Here is a 20,072-nt window from a genome sequence, read left to right on the forward strand (position 1 = left end):
CACAGCAGGATGAGGTTGAGTGTGGCTTTGCTGTAATGTTTCATGATCTACTGAGATCATTGAAACATTTGCACCGCTGCAACCTGATCCTCCTGATGACATCCCTGCTTGTGCCCTCCTGTGCAATGTGCAACCAGGCTGTGTTGGTGTCCTGGGGCAGTCTCTTCTGCTCATTGGAAGGGAAGAGAACCTCCCTGCGTGCTGTGACTCCCTCCATAAGCATATGGAGGGAGTAATGGGAGAGCCTGGGTGCTGACGTGCACCTTTTGCAGTGCTTGTCAGTGTTTGCAGCACTTCAATGCTGCAGAACACTGACAGCACAACTGTCAAAATGAATGCGGACATGGCCCCTTTAAGGAAACTGGCTGATGATGGCGTTATCAAATGACGTCATCAGACCCGCTCCTTTTAATTGGCCAGGAACCTCGCAGGGCGGGCTTAACAAGCCCTATCAACGGAAAATTCTTCTCACACAGTGGGATGGAACCAGGAGCGGGGTCACCGTCCGCCACCTACCTCGGCTGCACTGAGCCTGCCTCGGTAGGCGAAATCACGGCCAGAATGTGGGGTTTAATTCAAACATTCAAAATTATTTTCTGAAATAATTAAAATCTACATTTTCAAAAATTATTGCAACCTCTGCTTGTGCTTACAGAGACCTTTGTTTGAATCTGTTCCTTTTAAGCCAGTAGAACATCTCATGCCAAAAATTAAAACATTCACTTTTCACCAATTGTAAAAATATTGGCCCAGATTTTCTTGTCAAAATAACAGTGAGGCTAATGGTCCTTGCCGTTATTTATGTGCAAACTGTACAGTAACTTCAGGCGAGGAGCAGATGCGCAGTTAAACTCAAATATCCAAAAGTTGCTATCCGAGTTGCGCCACTCTGCTGTTAGCTGTGCAAAACAGCATCTCGCTGTCTGACTCACCACTGATACATAGAAACATAGAAAAACAGGAGCAGGAGTAGGCCATTCGGCCCTTCGAGCCTGCCCTGCCATTCAATATGATCATGGCTGATGCTCTATCTCAATACCATATTCCCGCTCTCTCCCCATACCCCTCGATGCTGTTTGTGTCTAGAAATGCATTGAATGTCATGAAGAAGTTGCAGTATTTGCGCAGTAGATAAAAAACTAAATGTGCCACAGAAAGTTAAATCTTGCCCATTCCCGTCGAAGTGCCCTTTAAACAACATGATAAGTGTTAATTACTGTCAATAAACCTCTCCGGCACAGAAAGTGAACAATTACAAGTGTAGATCTCATTCCTTCAGGTTGTGGCAAAGCCACCAAGGGACTCCTGTATGACTATATAACTGCCTTTAACAGAGTGCTACAGCACCTATGTTTGTTTACTGTTTGTAAATAACCCGTTCTCGGTAAGTTCCAGAACCAGCGCGATGACATCATCACGTTGGTCACGTGACGTCCCGAATGGCAGGAAACGTGATGACGTCATGTCAGGCTGGGAGGTTCCCAGGTCAGACCTTGTGAAGCCAGCCTTAAGAAAAGACCTGTTGATTGTTTCTCCTGCATTCCATTGTTTGTTCTTTAGTTTACATTAAACTTCGTTTAATTATCGGACTGACTCGACCTCAGTGTTTCAGTTAGGGATCTGACGATTCCTACAGTGGCGACCCCGAAGCTTCGCGGACGATTTTCGCGGAGGAAGCACGACGCAGCACGATGGATGTTGATGCAGTGACCTTGAAGCTCCCTCAATTTTGGGAACAACATGCGGCCTCCTGGTTCGTCCAAGCGGAGGCTCAGTTCCAACTTCGGAACATCGTGCTGGATCAGACCCGTTATCTTTACGTGGTCTCCGCACTGGACAGCTCGACGGCTTCGAGGATCATCAGCCTGCTGGAAAACCCGCCCGTGGATAACAAGTACGATACGCTTAAGGCGCGACTAACGCAGGTTTTACGGCCTCACGAAAGCGGAGCGCGCGCGACGTTTACTCACACTGCCCGGGTTAGGCGACGCCAAGCCGTCTGAGTTGATGAGCCAGATACTCACGCTCCTTGGTTCTGAGCCGCAGTGTTTTCTGTTTCGGGAACTGTTCCTGAGCCAGCTCCCCGAGCAGGTGCAAGCAGCCCTCGCCAGGTCGAAGGCTACGGACGGTGTAGCACTTGCGGCCGAAGCCGACACTATTTATGCGGTGATGCAGCAGTACTGCGCCACCTCGAAGCGTCCCGCCCCGAAGAACCCCGCTTTGGCGCCTCCACCATCCGGTCTCTGTTACTATCACGCCCGTTTCGGCCCAAAACCCAGATGCTGCCATCCTCCCTGTAGTTTCGTGCCTAATGCAACGAGAAAGCAACAGCACTGACTACGTGAACGGAAGAACGACCCCGAGGTCGGTTTCGCATCTACGATGGCGGTTGGAGATTCCGGGAAGTTACTTAATATCACCGACTCCATTTCAGGCCGGCGGTTTTTGTGTGACACGGGCGCCCAGTGCAGCATCCTCCCCGCTTCGCTCCTCGACGTCAGGGCCGGGAGGCGCGGTTCTCCACTCCAGGCCGCCAACGGCAGTGCTATTCGTACGTTCGGGAAGCGGCGGATCCAGGTGTGTTTCGGCGGGCAACGTTTCCTATGGGAGTTTATCACCGCCCAAATCGCACAGGCAATCCTCAGCGCTGACTTCTTCTGTGCCAATGGCCTATTGGTTGATTTACGAAATCGCCGTCTGATTCACGCCGCCACGTTTGCCTCCATCCCGTGCTTTCGGGGCTTAGGCGCGACTCACACGGTTTCCTGCACCGTGCCGGCGCCCGACGACTTCGCCCGCCTTCTCGGGGAATTTCCGGATCTAACTCGGCCCACCTTCTCGGCAACGACTGCTAAACATGGTGTGGAGCACCACATCGCGACAACCGGCCCTCTGGTCTATGCCCGGGCTCGGCAGCTGGAACCCAGTAAACTCGAGTCCGCGAAGGCGGAGTTCGCCACCATGGAGCGGCTGGGGATTGTTCGCCGGTTGGATAGTCCCTGGTCTTCACCACTTCATATCGTCCCTAAGCCCGGCGGTGGTTGGCGGCCCTGCGGCGATTATCGGCGCCTCAATGAGGTCACGACGCCCGACCAGTACCCAATGCCGTACATCCAAGATTTCTCTGCACATTTGACGGGCAATTCGTTTTTTTCCAAAATCGACCTCGTCCGGGGGTACCATCAAGTGCCCGTCCACCCCCAGGACATCCAGAAGACGGCGGTCATTACCCCGTTCGGACTGTTTGAATTCCTCCGAATGCCGTTCGGGCTCAAGAATGCGGCGCAGGCGTTCCAGCGCCTTATGGATTCAGTGCTGCGGGGCCTTAAGTTCCTGTTTGTGTATCTCGATGACATCCTGGTCGCCAGTACTTCGAAAGAGGAACATCTCAGCCACCTGCGCCTCCTTTTTCGCCGCCTCCATCAGCATGGCCTCATAATTAACCCGGCCAAATGCCAATTTGGGCTGCGACAGATCGACTTTTTGGGCCACCGCATCACTGCGGAAGGAGCAGTGCCACTTCGGTCGAAGGTGGAGGCGATTGCTGCTTTTCCACGCCCACAATCCGTTAAAGCGCTCCAGGAGTTCCTCGGTATGGTAAATTTTTACCATCGGTTTGTTCCCCGGGCCGCGCAGCTTATGCGGCCACTCTACGAGGCACTCAGAGGGAAACCGGGGAAGGAACCTGTGGTCTGGACACCAGAGATGGATTGCGCTTTTGTGGACACTAAAGATGCTCTCGCAAATGCAACGATGTTGGCGCACCCGCTGCCTGGCGCCACCATCGCGCTTATGACTGACGCTTCAGACTACGCCGTAGGCGCCGTCCAGGAGCAATGGGTCGACGGGACGTGGCAACCGCTGGCGTTTTTTAGTCGCCAATTGCGTCATAACGAACGCAGCTACAGCACATTCGACAGGGAGTTGTTGGCGTTTCTAGCCATCCGCCATTTTCGTTTTCTGTTGGAGGGACGCCAATTCACCGCGTTTGTGGATCACAAGCCCCTGACGTTTGCCATGGCCAAGACGGCTGAGCCGTGGTCGGCTCGACAGCAACGACAGCTCACCTTTATTTCTGAGTTCACCACCGACATCCGGCACGTGGCCGGCAAGGACAACGTGGTCGCCGATTGCCTCTTGTGTGCGACGGTCCAGGCCGTCCAGCTGGGACTCGATTATTCACTCATGGCTGCTGACCAAGCGGCTGATCCGGAAACACAAGCTTTCCGTACCAACTCCTCCTGCCTTCAGCCAGCAGATGTGCTTTTCCACTCGGCCGGCACCTCATTGCTCTGCGACGTCTCCTTGGGGGACCCCCGCCCGATCGTTCTGCTGTCCTGGCGTAGGAACGTTTTCGATGCCATCCACGGGCTTGCGCACCCTGGCGTGAGGGCTTCACAAAAACTACTGGCGTCCAAGTTCGTCTGGAGAAGGATGCGCAAGGATGTCCGCGACTGGGCAAACACCTGCGGCGTGTGCCAGCGGGCTAAGGTGCAGCGGCACGTCAAAGCTCCCGTAGCCGTTTTCGAAGTACCGGAGCGGCGTTTCGATCACGTCCATGTCGACCTCGTTGGCCCACTACCGCCGTCACAGGGTTTCACACATCTCTTGACTATTGTCGACCGTACCACCAGGTGGCCGGAGGCCGTTCCTTTGACGTCCACCACCTCCGCGGATGTCGCCCAGGCTTTTCTTTCCTCCTGGGTTGCACGTTTCGGCATTCCGTCTGATATTTCGTCGGACCGCGGGCCGCAATTCCCGTCTGCACTGTGAAACGCCGTAGCCTTGGGTTTGGGCACCAAGCTCCATCGGACCACGGCTTACTATCCGCAGGCAAATGGACTATGTGAGCGCTTTCATCGGTCCTTGAAGACGTCGCTGCGGTCCAGCCTCCAGGGGGCCGCATGGATAGACAGGCTGCCTTGGGTGATGCTCGGGTTACGCACAGCGCCCAAAGAGGACCTGCAGGCATCGGCCGCCGAGCTGGTTTATGGACAGCCACTCCGGGTGCCAGGTGAGTTTCTCCCGTCACCAACGCGACCTTGGTCGGCAGCCGAACTGGAGGCCCACCGGGATGCAGCTCAATCTTTTAGGCCAATTCCGACGTCACATCACGGTTTGCCCGCGTCACACGTTCCGCCGGAGCTTATGCAGGCTAAATTCGTTTTTGTCAGGCATGACGTCCACCGTAGTCCTCTCACACCTCCATATACAGGCCCTTTCCAGGTACTGCAGGCGGGTGCCAAGAGTTTTTTTAGTGGACGTCGGGGGCAAGCCTGACCACATTTCCGTGGACCGCCTCAAGGCCGCACACCTGGAACTCGAGCGACCGGTCGAGGCAGCCCGCTGCCACCGCGTCGTGGGCGGCCGCCCGCTGCCGCCACACCTGACCGGACTGTTCCGCAGGCCAGCTCATCGTCTGCCCAGCCCATTTCTCTCCGGGAATATCGGAGTCCTTCGAACAGGCTTGTCCGACCTCCTCTGTGATTGACTTTTGTGGTTAAAGACACTTCTGGGGGGGCGCATGTGGCAAAGCCACCGAGGGACTCCTGTATGACTATATAACTGCCTTTAACAGAGTGCTACAGCACCTATGTTTGTTAATAACCCGTTCTCGGTAAGTTCCAGAACCAGCGCGATGACGTCATCACGTTGGTCACGTGACGTCCCGAACGGCGGGAAACGTGATGACGTCAGGCGGGGAGGTTCCCAGGTCAGACCTTGTGAAGCCAGCCTTAAGAAAAGACCTGTTGATTGTTTCTCCTGCATTCCATTGTTTGTTCTTTAGTTTACATTAAACTTTGTTTAATTATCGGACTGACTCGACCTCAGTATTTCAGCTAGGGATCTGACGATTCTTACAAGGTTTTAATTGTTATTGGATATTTTAAAAATGTAAAATTAAAAAAAAATTCTTTTACTTTTCGTCTCTCTTAATCTAATCTTTCTTTCCCTCTCTTTATTTCACTTTCTGTACCTGATTTGACATTGAATTCACACATTCTAATTTACACTTCCTTACAGTTCTTGTTAATTTCGCAATCCTTCACTTTGATTGGTTTCGCAGATTACACAGTTGTGTGGCCTGTTCACTCGGGTCCCAGATGCTCGGTTTCCCTCGCTGCGCAGTTATCAGCTCGCACTTTCAGCAACTTGCCACACACAAAATTTTAAAACCTAAACTTGCAAGAGCAAGGCTAACTAACAGCAAATGCCATTAGATGCCCTGCTACAGCAAAGTGTGGTCTATAATGCAAAGCTGACTTTGTGTACACAATTCATAAATATAAGCTGTTTGGTAAATGGTCCAAATGAGCTTCATATAAAAATTTCATAATTATTCCATACATGAGTTAAAGTTGATTAAAACAGTAAATACATAAAGACAGAATATAATAGTCAAAACAGCCATAATTCTGAGCATTGCTTGGTTTAGTGACAGTGATAACACTTCAATATTTCAAAAAGCGACTTCAGTTATATTGTGAATCTTAGACCAGGTTATTCTGCTCTGTGCTGACCAGGCCATGAATTTCTAGCCTTTTTAATGAGTGGACAAAAAATTGTGGAGTGGCAGTTTGAGGATGAGAGAGTTGGATCTCAAACCAGCATACTGAGCTTAAATAAAGGAGACTATGAAGGTATGAGAGTAGAATTGACTAAAGTGGACTGGGAAAACAGATTAAAGTGTAAGACGGTACAAGAGCAGTGGTCTACATTCAAGGAGATATTTCACATCTTTCAAGATAAATATATTCCACTGAGGGAAAAGGGGAATAAATAAAAGACAGCTATCCGTGGCTTAGTAAAGTAATAAAGGATAGTATCCGACTGAAAACAAGGGCATATAAAGTAGCCAAATCTAGTGGGAGGATAGAAGATTGGGAAGCATTTAAAAGCCAGCAAACAATAACTAAAAGATTAATTAAGAAAGGGAAGATAGATTATGAAAGTAAACTAGCAAAAAATATAAAAACAGATAGCAAGAGTTTCTACAGCTATATAAAAAGAAAAAGGGTGGCTAAAGTGAACGTTGGTCCCTTAGAGGATGGGACCAGGAAACTAGTGGTGGGGAACATGGAGATGGCAAAGACGCTGAACAAATATTTTGTATCAGTCTTTACAGTAGAGGACACTAAAAATATCCCAACACTGGACAAACAGGGGGCTATGGGGGGGAGGAGCTAAACACGATTAAAATCACTAAGGAGATGGTACTCAGTAAAATAATGGGACTTAAGGCGGATAAATCCCCCGGACCTGATGGCCTACATCCTAGGGTCTTGAGAGAAGTGGCAGTAGGGATTGTGGATGCATTGGTGATTATTTTCCAGAACTCCCTGGACTCAGGAAAGGTCCCGGCAGATTGGAAAACTGCTAACGTAAGACCCTTATTTAAGAAGGGAAGTAGACAAAAAGCTGGAAACTATAGACCAGTTAGCCTAACATCTGTGGTTGGCAAAATGTTGGAGTCCATTATTAAGGAAACAGTAACAGAGCATTTGGATAAACATAATTAAATAGGACAGAATCAGCATGGTTTTATGAAGGGGAAGTCATGTTTGACAAATTTGCTTGAATTCTTTGAGGATGTAACATACAGGGTGGATAAAGGGGAACCAGTGGATGTAGTGTATTTGGACTTCCAAAAGGCATTTGACAAGGTTCCACTCAAAAGATTACTGATCAAGATAAGAAATCACGGGATTGGGGGTAATATACTGGCATGGTGGAAGATTGGCTATCTAACAGAAAACAAAGAGTTGGGATAAATGGTTCATTCTCGGGCTGGCAATCAGTAACTAGTGGTGTTCCGCAGGGGTCAGTGCTGGGACCCAACTCTTCACAATCTATATTAACGATTTGGAGGAAGGGACCGAGTGCAACATATCCAAGTTTGCCGACGATACAAAGATGGGAGGGAAAGCAGTGAGTGAGGAGGACATAAAAAACCTGCAAAAGGACATAGACAGGCTAAGTGAGTGGGCAGAGATTTGGCAGATGCAATATAATGTTGGAAAGTGTGAGGTTATGCACTTTGGCAGAAAAAATCAAAGAGCAAGTTATTATCTAAATGGAGAGAAACTGCAAAGTGCTACAGTACAAAGGGATCTGGGGGTCCTGGTGCATGAAACACAAAAAGTTAGTATGCAGGTGCAGCAGGTGATCAGGAAGGCCAATGGAATCTTGGCTTTTATTGCGAGGGGGATGGAGTATAAAAACAGGGAAGTCTTGCTGCAGTTATACAGGGTATTGGTGAGGTCACACCTGGAATACTGCGTGCAGTTTTGGTTTCCATATTTAAGAAAAGATATACTTGCTCTCGAGGCGGTTCAGAGAAGGTTCACTTGGTTGATTCTGGAGATGAGGGGGTTGACGTATGAGGAAAGGTTGAGTAGGTTGGGACTCTACTCATTGGAGTTCAGAAGAATGAGAGGCGATCTTATCGAAACATATAAGATTGTGAGGGGGCTTGATCGGGTGGATGCGGTGAGGATGTTTCCACTGATGGGTGAGACTAGAACTAGGGGGCATAATCTAAGAATAAGGGGCTGCCCTTTCAAAACTGAGATGAGGAGAAACTTCTTCACTCAGAGGGTAGTAAATCTATGGAATTTGCTACCCCAGAGAGCTGCGGAAGGTGCAACATTAAATAAATTTAAAATGGAGATAGACAGTTTCCTAGCAGATAAGGGAATTAGGGGTTACGGGGAGAGGGCAGGGAAGTGGACATGAGTCTAGCTTTGGATCAGCCATGATCCTATTGAATGGCGGAACAGGCCCGAGGGGCCGTATGGCCTACTCCTGCTCCTACTTCTTATGTTCTTATGCAGAAGCAGAAAAACCAGGCCTTAGAGTTTTGTACCCACCACATCTGTTGTTCTGAAGAACCTGGCCAGTTCCACATGGCTCCTGTAAATCCACAGCTTTGGCTGTTTTCTTAGTCACCTCATAGTCAGTTCCAGCTACACGCAGGTAGAACTGTTCCCTGTTGATTGATTTCCTCAGTGTTCTTGTTGTTTTTCGAAGCCTTTTCTCAGTCTTCCTTCGTATGCACCCAAAATCACAGGTTTCTACAAGAAAACAAGAGAGCCAATTATACAATTACAGTACATGAAATAATAACAGTCTACTGGACAGAATCTCTTGAGAACCTCGAGAGGAAAGCACCAATTCACCACCATACCACTGACAATATAAACATGCTTTACTTACATCACCAATTCATTCAAAATACAAAAAAGTACAGGCCAACCAGCACCATAGAAATCAGTTGTACACAACATGGGAGTGGAGAGGTTTCCTTCAGATGTGTGAAGGTAAATGAATGGTCTTCATCTAATTTTTTTTTATATTGCATCCAAATATTGTACATATGAAGTCTTTATTTAGCCTGATAGAATACATGATCAATTGTTAAATGAATTTTAGTTTTTTGGGTTCAGCTTCTTCCAAGTTGAAAGCCACATCTCTCCCAACCAAAAAAGCACTGACTTCTAAAAACAGGAGATACTTTTGTTAAGAAGAACAGACAAAAGGGAAGAGAGATGAGAGAAAATAAATAAAGCTCACAAGAAGAAATATGTAAATGCACCTTCTGAATTCTTCAAACCAACCTGTCACCTCCTCTGGTTTCATTTCAACCTCAAATACAGCAGAAATGATTGATCCCTCGTTTCTCATTGCCTTGTGATTCCAATGGTCATGACTTTTCTTGGAGGAGCTGCACTTCACGTTTACAAAGTTCAGCTGACAGTTCTTTGTACTCGGAAAATTAAGTTTTTCTGTGTATTGAAATAAAGGCAAAAGAGTGCATGATTAGTAAGAGGAAAGGATTTTAATTTATTATCCGATCCATACTTAAGCATGGCGGATTGGTTTGGAGGAAGTGCAAAATAATTGTCTGTGATGGATTTATGCTGTCAGTACGTTTAGGTAGGTATTTAGAAATGTACATTATAATTTTTGGGTACACAGATGTCTCATAAATCATCACTAGCTTACAGATGAGTTTTGATATAATTTGCTTTAGTCATGCATGGTGGAGTCGGAGAGGTGAGGAGATTGTACACTGAATTTAACTGGGTTATGGATTATAATTACAAATAGGTGCTGACAGCAGCTGGGTTTGGTTCCCCTCAAGGGTGCCAGACACCTTCCAGTACCTTGCCAAAGCGGCCTTTCTTCATATATGAGCCTAGACACGTAGTGTTGACAAGCTATTTGCCCTCAAAGCAAATTAGCCAAGCCTGATCCTGTCCTCACCTAATGTCTACATACGTACTTTCCAGAAGAGATCACTGGGCGACGACCAGGAGCAAAACAACCAGCTAGTTTTTTTACCCCCTCCCTAACTGAGGCAGGCTGAAGCCAATTGTTGTACCCCAGTTTACCTCAGGTGAGATCATCTAACTCAGCACAAACCTGGAACCTTCGCTCCCGTATGGCTGTTACTTACTACTACTGCCAAATGAGCCATCAAGAAACTCAAGTGACATGTTAATTAACTTCCTGTTCTGCTATTATCTGAGTAATATGCACAACTAAATATGTGAGAAATGACTGTATCTGGTTTTGAGTAAAGTGAGTTTTAATTTGAAGGATGATTAGTAAGGGCAATGATGAAAGACATGCCATGGTTAATTTCACTTTGTAAGTAAGCAGCTGCAGAGAACAGAATAACACCACAAACGCTCCAGCTTTAATTACTTTCTTGACTCACTGTCAAGAAAAACTTATTTCTATTTCATCTTTTCGTTCTTTGTGCTTGGGACAAAATTAGAAATTGTGTAGATGGAGCAGTAATACTCTGAGCAATTATTTTCTGGTTTGATTTTTAACAAAAGGCTGAGCTAGCAGCCTAAGATGACTCATGCTCCTTAGAAATGCATCTATGTACCTGAAGAGACCTGCTTGAGACTATTTTTAAGCTTCTCTTTGATTCCTCTTAACTCACATCTTCCCATGTTGATTTTAAAAGTTGCTGTTGTCTTTACTGTTGGCAGGTTTGTAGCATTCAACCCTGGAAAGAAAAAGGGCAACATTCCTTCAAAAGCTGTTCAGGTAAGTACTGACAGAAATTTTACTATACAGCACACTACAACAGCAGCACTGAATATGGAATGAAAAACTTCATGCTTACAGAACTCATTTTATGAAGTGTTTGTTTGCACTGGAAATCAAAAGTTTTATACTTATTTGCACTACTTCATTGTCTGAGAACATTCAAATAATGAAGTAACTGAGGCAATTAATGTTCCAGATTTTGCGGTAGAAATAACGGTGAGGCTAAGTTAACATGCAGGTACTGCAAGCAATAAGGAGAGCAAATGGTATGTTGGCCTTTATTGCAAGGGGGTTGGAGTACAAGAGTAAGGAAGACTTGCTGCAATTGTACAGGGCCTTGGTGAGACCACACCTGGAGTACTGTGCACAGTTTTGGCCTCCGTACCTGAGGAAGGATGTACTTGCCTTAGAGGAAGTGCAACAAAGGTTCACTGGACTGATTCCTGAGATGACAGGGTTGTCCTATGAGGAGAGATTGGGCCTATACTCTCTGGAGTTTAGAAGAATGAGAGGTGATCGCCTTGAAACATATAAGATTCTGAGAGGGCTTGACAGGGTAGATGCCGAGAGGCTGTTTCCCCTGGCTGGGGAGTCTAGAACTAGGAGGCGTCGTCTCAGGATAAGGGGTCGACCATTTAGGACTGAGAAGAGGAGAAATTTCTTCACTCAGAAGGTTGTGGATGCTCAGTTGTTGAGTATACTCAAGGCTGAGGGCGATAGATTTTTGGAATCATGGGGAATCACGGGATATGGGGATAGGGCAGGAAAGTGGATTTGAGGTAAAAGTTCAACCATGATCTTACTGAATACCGAAGCAAGCTCAAGGGGCCGTATGGCCTACTCTTGCTCCTATTTCTTATGTTCTTATTAAGGAGTAAATTGGACAGCACTTCCAGAATACGCACATGCGCCGTTAAATGCGGAAATCAGGAAACTGCTGTCCAAGTTGCCCTGCTCCTCCAGAAGGTTTGCTATAATGGTATCTCACCGAGAGACTCGACATTCACATACATGGAAGGGCGTGAATTTGCGGTACTTACCCACTAAACACACCAGAAAAAGTTAGGGCTTGTCCTTTCAAGTGTAAGTGAATTTTTAACGGCGTGATAAGTCTTAATTACTGCCAAACAACCTCTCTGGCACTGAAATTTTACTTTTAAAATTGTGGAGTCTCAATTTTTCAGATTTTAATTATTGTTGGAGTTAAAAAAAAATTAAAAATAAAATCTTTTTTTTAAACTTTTCCTTTCTGTCTCTTCTATCTCTTAATCCCATCTTTCTTTCCCTCTCTATTTTGCTTTCTGTACATTATTTGGCATTGAATTAAATATTCTAACTTACACTTCCTAGTTTAGACTACGCGCCTCAGTAAGGATTCTTCAATCCGATTGGTTAAGGAGATACACAGTTGCTTGCCCTGTTCTCACAGGTCCGAGATCCCCTCTAGAGAGCGCCGTGCTGTTTCCGATTTCTAATCACCGCAAGTTCCAGTGCAAAAGCCCACAGAAAGTCTGTGGGCAAATGTCAGTGTAATGAACAGCGAGTGCTGTTCGTTTGCCGCTGACTACAAAATCTGGGCCAATATGCTGTGTCCTATCCCTGATCTGTGCTGAATTATCTAATTTCAGACAGCGTTTCCACAGGGTGCTACAATTGGCCTCAGTGTTCCTAGGCTAGGAGCGGGAGAATAAAAATTAGCGAGGGTTCCTGCTCCTGGTCACTGTCCAGTGACACCCGCTGGAAAGTGTGTATATTTGGATGCTGGTTGAGGACAGGACAAGATCAGACTCTGGTCCCCTGGTCAAATAACCTGCCTAGGTGCACATATGAAGAATGTGCATTTAAGAGAGATACTGGTGGCAGCCAGCAATTTTTAACAAACACTCCTGTGCCAATTATCTTTGACAGTATTTTATATCAAAGATCTGTGTTTGTAGATAAGAGAGAAGAAACAAAAAGAGTCAACCAAAGCACAAAAATAGATTTCTAAATGCAACATTCTTTGGAGTCGCAAAAAATAAAAGATTACATTTTGCATTTAAAGTTTGAAAATTAACAATTTTCTCAATTATGAAAAAAACAATTTCATTACTTAAGCAATGGTATGTTATCCTGAACATTCATATAGGATTATAGCTAATTGACAGACTCTAATGTGCAAAATAATGTGCAGACTCTAATGTGTCTGTTTTTGTGACAATTTGACAATCCAGGAGGGTGGATCGGCTGCGTCTTGTGTGCGAGCCAACATTTTCTCAGCAATCGCTCTGATGAAGTCGATAACTTCGCTATCTGAAAATATTTCTACTGGTTTGCATACTTTTCTGAATTGTAAAGAGATAATTTTTCTCTTTGTAATCTCAAAGGCAAATTAATCATTAGCATCTGACAGCTGGGGTCATGCAAGACACACTTCAGATACAATGGCCCGGATTTTCCGTGGCCTATGACTGCGTAGGCGGTGAGTGCCCCGCAAGTTCCGGGTTTCCGCGTGCGATGCGCATGTGCGAAAACCCGGAACTTGCGGTCTGTCAAGTTTTAGCTCGACAGATTCACTGCATCCCCGGGAAATGGACATTCGCTGGTGCAGGGTTGGGCTATTTGCCCAACTACTGCCCAGTGAATGCCCGTGAAACTCTTGGGCCTGGTAAAAGCAGGTGTACGGCCTTCTTTTACCAGCGTAAGAGTTTAAATAAACATTAAAAAAACTTTCAAATTAGTTTAGGTTATTTTTAGCCCATTTAAAAACGTTAAAATTTTTTAATTAAATTGTATTTTAATTAATTTTGAACAGGTAATGATTTATTTTTATTTAACTGGTGTGTAATTGGGTTTTTTAGGGACTCCTATTCATGCTCATAGGGATTCCGTACGTAAATGGAATCGCTATAAGCATAATGGGGATCCCCCTTTTTGATTGGTTGAGCCGGCCCACGTGATCCCAGGGGCGCCTGCGAGGTATACGTGCAGAGGCCCAGGAGCGCAAGTGTCCGAACCGCTGGGACCGCGGGAAGCCTCTGACCGCAAATTCAGGCCCAATATTAAAATGCATGTGACTTAAGTTATTAGCTGTTAAACGTTTTTATTAGTCAGCCTCACATCTGAGCTGCAACGATCACAAGTCAGAAATGAAGATTTGAGACCTAAATTGTGCCTGTGCTGTACGTCGAGCAAAGCTCATTCAGACTAGTTTGTAGAAGGAGACTCTGATTTGGTTAGCGCTGCAACACCAATACTGTCAGTTGGTTGTTCTACTAAACAGATGTTTAACAAGTCGCAATTCTAAATTTTACAGGTCTCACCGATATGTAAACCTCTCATCATAGCATAGCTGTGCTCTAATTCTGGTATTTTAGCTTACTTTCCATGATAGCCTTAGCCACATGTGGCTAATTGGAAATCCAGATTTGGCTAACAGCATTTTCGATTTGTAAATAAAAAAATAAGTAAGAGATGCTGTCGTTGTGCATATGATCTCAATACTCATATTCACGCAGTGTATGCATGTAAAGTTTAACCTTATTGCACGTGTGTGGGTAAAATGGTAAGACAAAAAGCAGAGTGTGCAAGTAGTTTTTAACGTTGTGTGTGCTTCACTTCCATGGTTACTGCTTGTTGGCTATCTGCTAAAATAGGGTGTGATACGGGTGAAAACGTCAGACTTGTGCACCAGGAAACACCAGCAACATTGACATGAATCAGTCATTCATGAAAGAAAGACTTATGAAATAATACTGAGCGGCCTGCGGGTGGGCCCGTGCTAGAGTATTTATACTCTCCCTGGACAGCGCCACCCGCAGGCCGCTCAGTATTACTTCATAAGTCTTTCTTTCATGAATGACTGATTCATGTCAAACATTGTTTGGAGAGGGGACCAATCAGAATAACCGTTCCAGGCCAGCAGAAGAACGACAACCAACAACAAGCAGCTCCAAAAGGGCACGTCATGGCAAAGAGCAAGCAGCTTCCAACTCCGTTCTGGATGGAGAGCACAGAGGGTGGATCTGCTGCGTCTCGTGTGCGAGCCAACATTTTCTCCACAATCGCTCTGATGAAGTCGAAGTATCGCTTACAACTGCTAGACAAAAACCTAGAAGCTGCACTAAGATGTGATGATAAACTCATGCCATAATTATAAACTCTGGTAAAAGAGAAAGACTGCAAAGTTTCACACCAAATTGTAGTAGATGTTTAAGTAAATACGCAGGTGAAGTATTTTTATCCGTATTGTGTGTACGGCGTTTTGTGCTAAAATTAGTGCATGTGGCTAAAATGGTTTCGCTGTAGCCATGCCTGTGGCTAGTCAGCGATTTCTATTGGACTATACTGCTCTGCAATACTAACACTCCAATTAAAATCCATTATTAAAAGGTTGGAGAAAATTTTCAGATAAAAATATTAGAACATTAATAAATCTATTACTAATTCTAAGTCGCTTCGAAAACGTCAGAGTAGGATCGAATCAATAGACTCGCAGATCTCCCATGGCATTGCTCACGGATACTCTGGAGCACAACTGCAATATTTAGCTGCCAAGATGGAGCTGCATTTAACCTGCATTTAACCCTTTACAACCTCTGCTCAAGTACTCCTGTGAGGAAGTGAGCCAATGAGGTAAATCATGTCATTGTACCTGTTTGTAAATTCTGCAGGTCAATAGCTGCTACTTGTAAATTACAATGTAAATTAGAAGAACCTAGCCTGAAATGACAGGCTTTCTTGTTTTTTTAAAGGTTTGTTTTGTATCTGTAACAAAGTCTGACACTTTTAAAGGTGCTAGACACAAAAACAGATGTTCAAACAGTGAAAAAAAAATCAGATCACTGACCTTCAGGTAGCTACTTCGAAATATGTTTAATCTCAAATTTAAAAGCAATGTAAAACCAATTTTCTTGTCCCCTCACTGCCAAATCCAAATATAACATTATTTATAAGATGTATCTGGGGTTTCTGCCGCTCTTCCACCGAAGCTACGGCAGCCGATTGGGAGATCCACTGAGGAAATTCTCAGCAATCATCAGTCAAACCTTATAAAATGCAATGCCAAAATATGTCTTCAAAGGAACAAATGTTAACCACATGGAAATCCTCCTTTTACTTACCTGAACAATGTGTAACATTTTTTATGTTGTGACCGAAGTGTTGGCATTCAGAAGACACGCCACATCTAATTGTGTAAGAATCTTCAGACTCTGCCAAATACAGCACATTAAAGAAAAATTAGTTCAATTGATAAAACTCTCTTCAAGAGTAACAACTTTGTAAATTAAGACCAATAGGAGATCCTTGACATTTATATTTACACATATTTCAAAACACTTAACTATTAGCTATTTAATACCTAAAAATCAGAACTTGTTAACGTGGACACGATCAAAATTTGTCATTAATCATGGAGAAATTTCATCATCTGTTCAGTGGCAGTGTAGAAATTCCAAATTGAAAGGAATTACAGATAAATTGAAGAAACATGGGCTCGATTATCAGATGGACAGTGGGCAGAGTGATCTTAACATCTGCCTGATGTCGCCAGCAAGAGGCCCGAACCATTCTGATGGTTGGGCATCATTTGCATACAACTGGTGAGGTGGCAGTGCATGACAGCTCGGTGTTTTGAGGGGATGGTGGGGGAGAATTCGGCGGGCCATCCACAGATCACAGGCTTGCGGTAAGGGATTAAAGTGGAGGCCTGGGCCAATCAGTGGATGGGGCGACACAGGGCATTATTCAATGGAGGGGTTAGCAGCAAGGTGCAGGGAGAGCAATTATGCTCATCTTACTGCCTAAAAAAATGGCAAATAAATAATTTTTTTAAGCTGCTTACAGCGATCTCTTTAAAGGATGCTGTTTCTGTCCATTTCCTGTTCCGTGAAGAGGGTGGTTCCAGCTCAGCTGGCGCCATATTTAATTGCCCGGAAGTGGCATCGGTGTCCTAACAACATCAGTGAATTTGATTTGCATTGAATAATGAAGCTCACACCTGTTCCCGGCAGGAGCACTGGCCACCTAAATGAAGCCCCACTCAAAAATGGCAGCAGGCTGGAAGTCAGCACGAAGGTCGTTTTCGCCCATTTGGTCTCAATACTACTTCGTTGCTGCTGAAAAATGCGGCAGGGACACCAAATTTGGGGCCTTGTTGTGGGTCTCTCAACAAATTTGCATTGCCAACTTTGGAAAGTCGACATTTCTACAAAGTGGATATTGTGAGTGCTCCTTCACGAGTCTATACCAGGTTATATGTTTGATTGCACATTGCTAGAGCTAGGGCTGCAAGATATTTATATTGACATCAGTAGAATAATCAGTACAAAGATATGTACAGAATCTTACAACCCTCAAGATATTCCTTTCTACCTAGATTTTCCCGAGGCAATGTGACACTGATGGTTGCTTATAAGATTATAAGTATCTGGCACAACCAAATGAAAAATATATTCAACACATCACATGCAGGAGAGTACATGAATATTGCAACTCTATTACAGAGAGCAACTATTTGTTGTCCCGTGACATTGCTCAGAATTAAAAATTCTAAATAAACTTTGTCTCTCTCAATATAACTGTATCTCTGTTCTCTCCAATTCCTTTGCTCTTCTTCTCTATCTTCCACTCTCTCTCTATGGGGCATTTTTCATCTCCCTATCATGTTCATGCTGAAAAACTGGGCAGCTGGCAGACATTTTTTTTTTTTTTTTTAAAACCTACTACCAACTAGCTGCCCAAGTCCTACCCGGCTCAATTATCAAGCGGGTCTTGAAATGGGCAGTCAGGGTTGCTGCCCAAAACTGGCGGGAGCCTCATTAAAAACAAATATTGGTTCTATGCCCAAGGCTATTGTTGGGCCCCAATGGGCTGAGCGTACACCGCGCACGCTCCTCTCATTGGTACTGAACATAGCGCAGTCTAACCAACGGTCTGTAAAAGGATTGCTGCAGGCCGCTCCAAAAATGCTGTTATGCCAATGAATGCTCCACCTGACCCCACAAAAATCTTTCAGCCCGTTACCAGTCCTTCTTCACCCACAGAACCCCCCCCCCTCCCGCGGTTGCCTTGCCTCCATTCCTGAAGCACTTCCGCTCGGCTCATCAGAGTAGCCACCAGATTTCTCTTTCCCTCCCCCAATTGGTGAGCTGTCAGTCAGGGCTCGTTGAGCATTGGCAGCTTGTCGATATTATACAGACGAGGCCTGACGATGAAAATGGTTTGCGCCTCCCGCTAGTCCCATGAGGCACGTGTAGCAGATGCCCGCACCCCCCCCCCCCCACCCCCCCCAACACAACACTCGCCCAGTTGTCACCACATCTGATAATCAGCTCCTATGTCTCCCTTACACATTCTCTTGTTCCTATTTGACTCTGACTCGGTGTCACTCTACCTGTTTCGCTCTTTGTATAAATCTGCTTTCCTCTGTCTCCTATATGATTGGTTCCCAAACTGTGCTCCTTTATTGATTTACTGAATTTATATCTTCCACCTTTCTGCTCAGTTGCCTCTATGCTATCAGACTGCTCATTCAATACCAACTGAATGAGTCACAGCTCCCTGGAATAACCCTGGAAAGAGTGGGGCAGAATGTGCAGAGGCAATCAATCAGGTCCATGCTGGAGAGTATTCTGCAGCTGCAGGCTAGTACCAATTAATGGTGTTTATGTACCTGTCCCTAATCTTTCAGACACTATGTCATTCACTAACTTAGCACGCACGAGATAAATAGGCTTTCACTTGGTTATGTCAAAATGCTTAGAATCTGCACTGACTACATCATATTTTCCACAGCAAACATAAACTCTTCCATGAACCAGCACAATCGGACAGTGTAATAGAACGTAATAGTTTCCTTTTCTTCTTTCCATTAAAAACTATACCTTGATGTATTTAAGAGTGGTAACCTGGTGCAGTTTGATTAATACAGCTGAAAATGGGTTTATCACCAAAAACAAGCATTTTTAATAAGAGTATCCAGTCCTCCACCTGGGAGTAACCTGATTTAAAAATCACTGAAAATGACTTTAAAAAAAAAAACGATACTGAATCATTTAATAGTTTTGTTGGTGTATGCTAGTCAGTTTCTTAGTAACTGAAGTATTTTTCGAAATGAAAAAAAACTTATAACTCACTTACGTTTAAGATTCCCCGATCTTTTACCCTGGTTTGGCCAATTCCGCCTGGATTGCGTTGATATTACTAGCGGAATCAAGCGGAAACTCTACCCCCTTGTCTTTAACTCTGGTTGCTGCCTTACAACTCTTTCCTGCATTACTTTTATTCTAGAGATGTGAAATCTTAGAAACTGCTTTTTGTATTACAATATGACATGCAGTACCCATCTGTCCTCAGTAGTCAGTAGACTATTCATTTAAAAAATATTTCTAACAGTTGAAATATGTTGTACTAAAGCTATATTGAATAGTTACAGGAATCTTTGTAACATCTGCTTAATAAACTCACCAGCAGCAAAGTACACATTTGATTGGCAGCTCAAAGAACACATATCAGCTCCACCTCTTTTACTGCAGTTAAGCAGGGCTTTGGCTGACACTTTAGTTGGTAGGAGCTTCTCTGCTTCTAAAGAGGATAAAAACATGACACACTCATGGGAAAAATTAATTGCATGGTTAAGACAAAATAGCTTTTAAGTCAACTTTTATACTGCGTCCAAATTACATTCAAATCCCATCACCACGAAAGGCAGTATGGTGGCAAAATTCATCTCACGGCAACCAGCTTCTGCTACTCAGTAAAGGAAAGTCAACAAAAAGCAAAGATAAACTGTATGAATTATAAAAGTATGGTGAACACAAGCACATATTTCAGAGGGAAAATGCCAATGTTAAAGAGAGAGAAAAATCACTTAGGATGATTGCTGAGAAATGAAAAATCACAAAGAAATTAGTGAAAAGTATCTCCTGTTCTCCACTTGCTACAAATACTAAATGGGTAATAAAAATTATATTAAAAGTAAACATGTTCACATCAGTAAAACAGAGGATCCATGAAGTGGGGGA

The 20,072-nt window shown here is 44.7% G+C and overlaps 1 protein-coding gene and 1 long non-coding RNA gene across 2 annotated transcripts in view; both read right to left on the reverse strand.

Annotated features, from left to right (window-relative positions):
- The window catches only part of scube2 (signal peptide, CUB domain, EGF-like 2), a 169,658-nt gene that overhangs the window by 45,132 nt on the left and 104,454 nt on the right, over nt 1-20,072 (reverse strand). The window contains exons 14-16 of the mRNA XM_086008515.1: nt 19,516-19,632; nt 9,618-9,785; nt 8,871-9,086 (exon numbers count right to left, since the gene is read on the reverse strand). Coding sequence (XP_085864641.1) covers nt 8,871-9,086; nt 9,618-9,785; nt 19,516-19,632 — 501 coding nt within the window. The remainder of the gene's footprint in view (nt 1-8,870; nt 9,087-9,617; nt 9,786-19,515; nt 19,633-20,072) is intronic.
- On the reverse strand, nt 10,901-16,257 carry LOC147107006 (uncharacterized). The gene is made up of 2 exons (XR_015081002.1): nt 16,170-16,257; nt 10,901-11,023 (listed from the first exon to the last, which is right to left on the reverse strand). It is a non-coding gene; the product is annotated as an uncharacterized LOC147107006 (long non-coding RNA).

This window comes from Somniosus microcephalus, chromosome 15 (assembly GCF_052327205.1).
Source record: "Somniosus microcephalus isolate GS21.2 chromosome 15, FLI_Smic_1.0, whole genome shotgun sequence".
Taxonomy (NCBI): domain Eukaryota; kingdom Metazoa; phylum Chordata; class Chondrichthyes; order Squaliformes; family Somniosidae; genus Somniosus; species Somniosus microcephalus.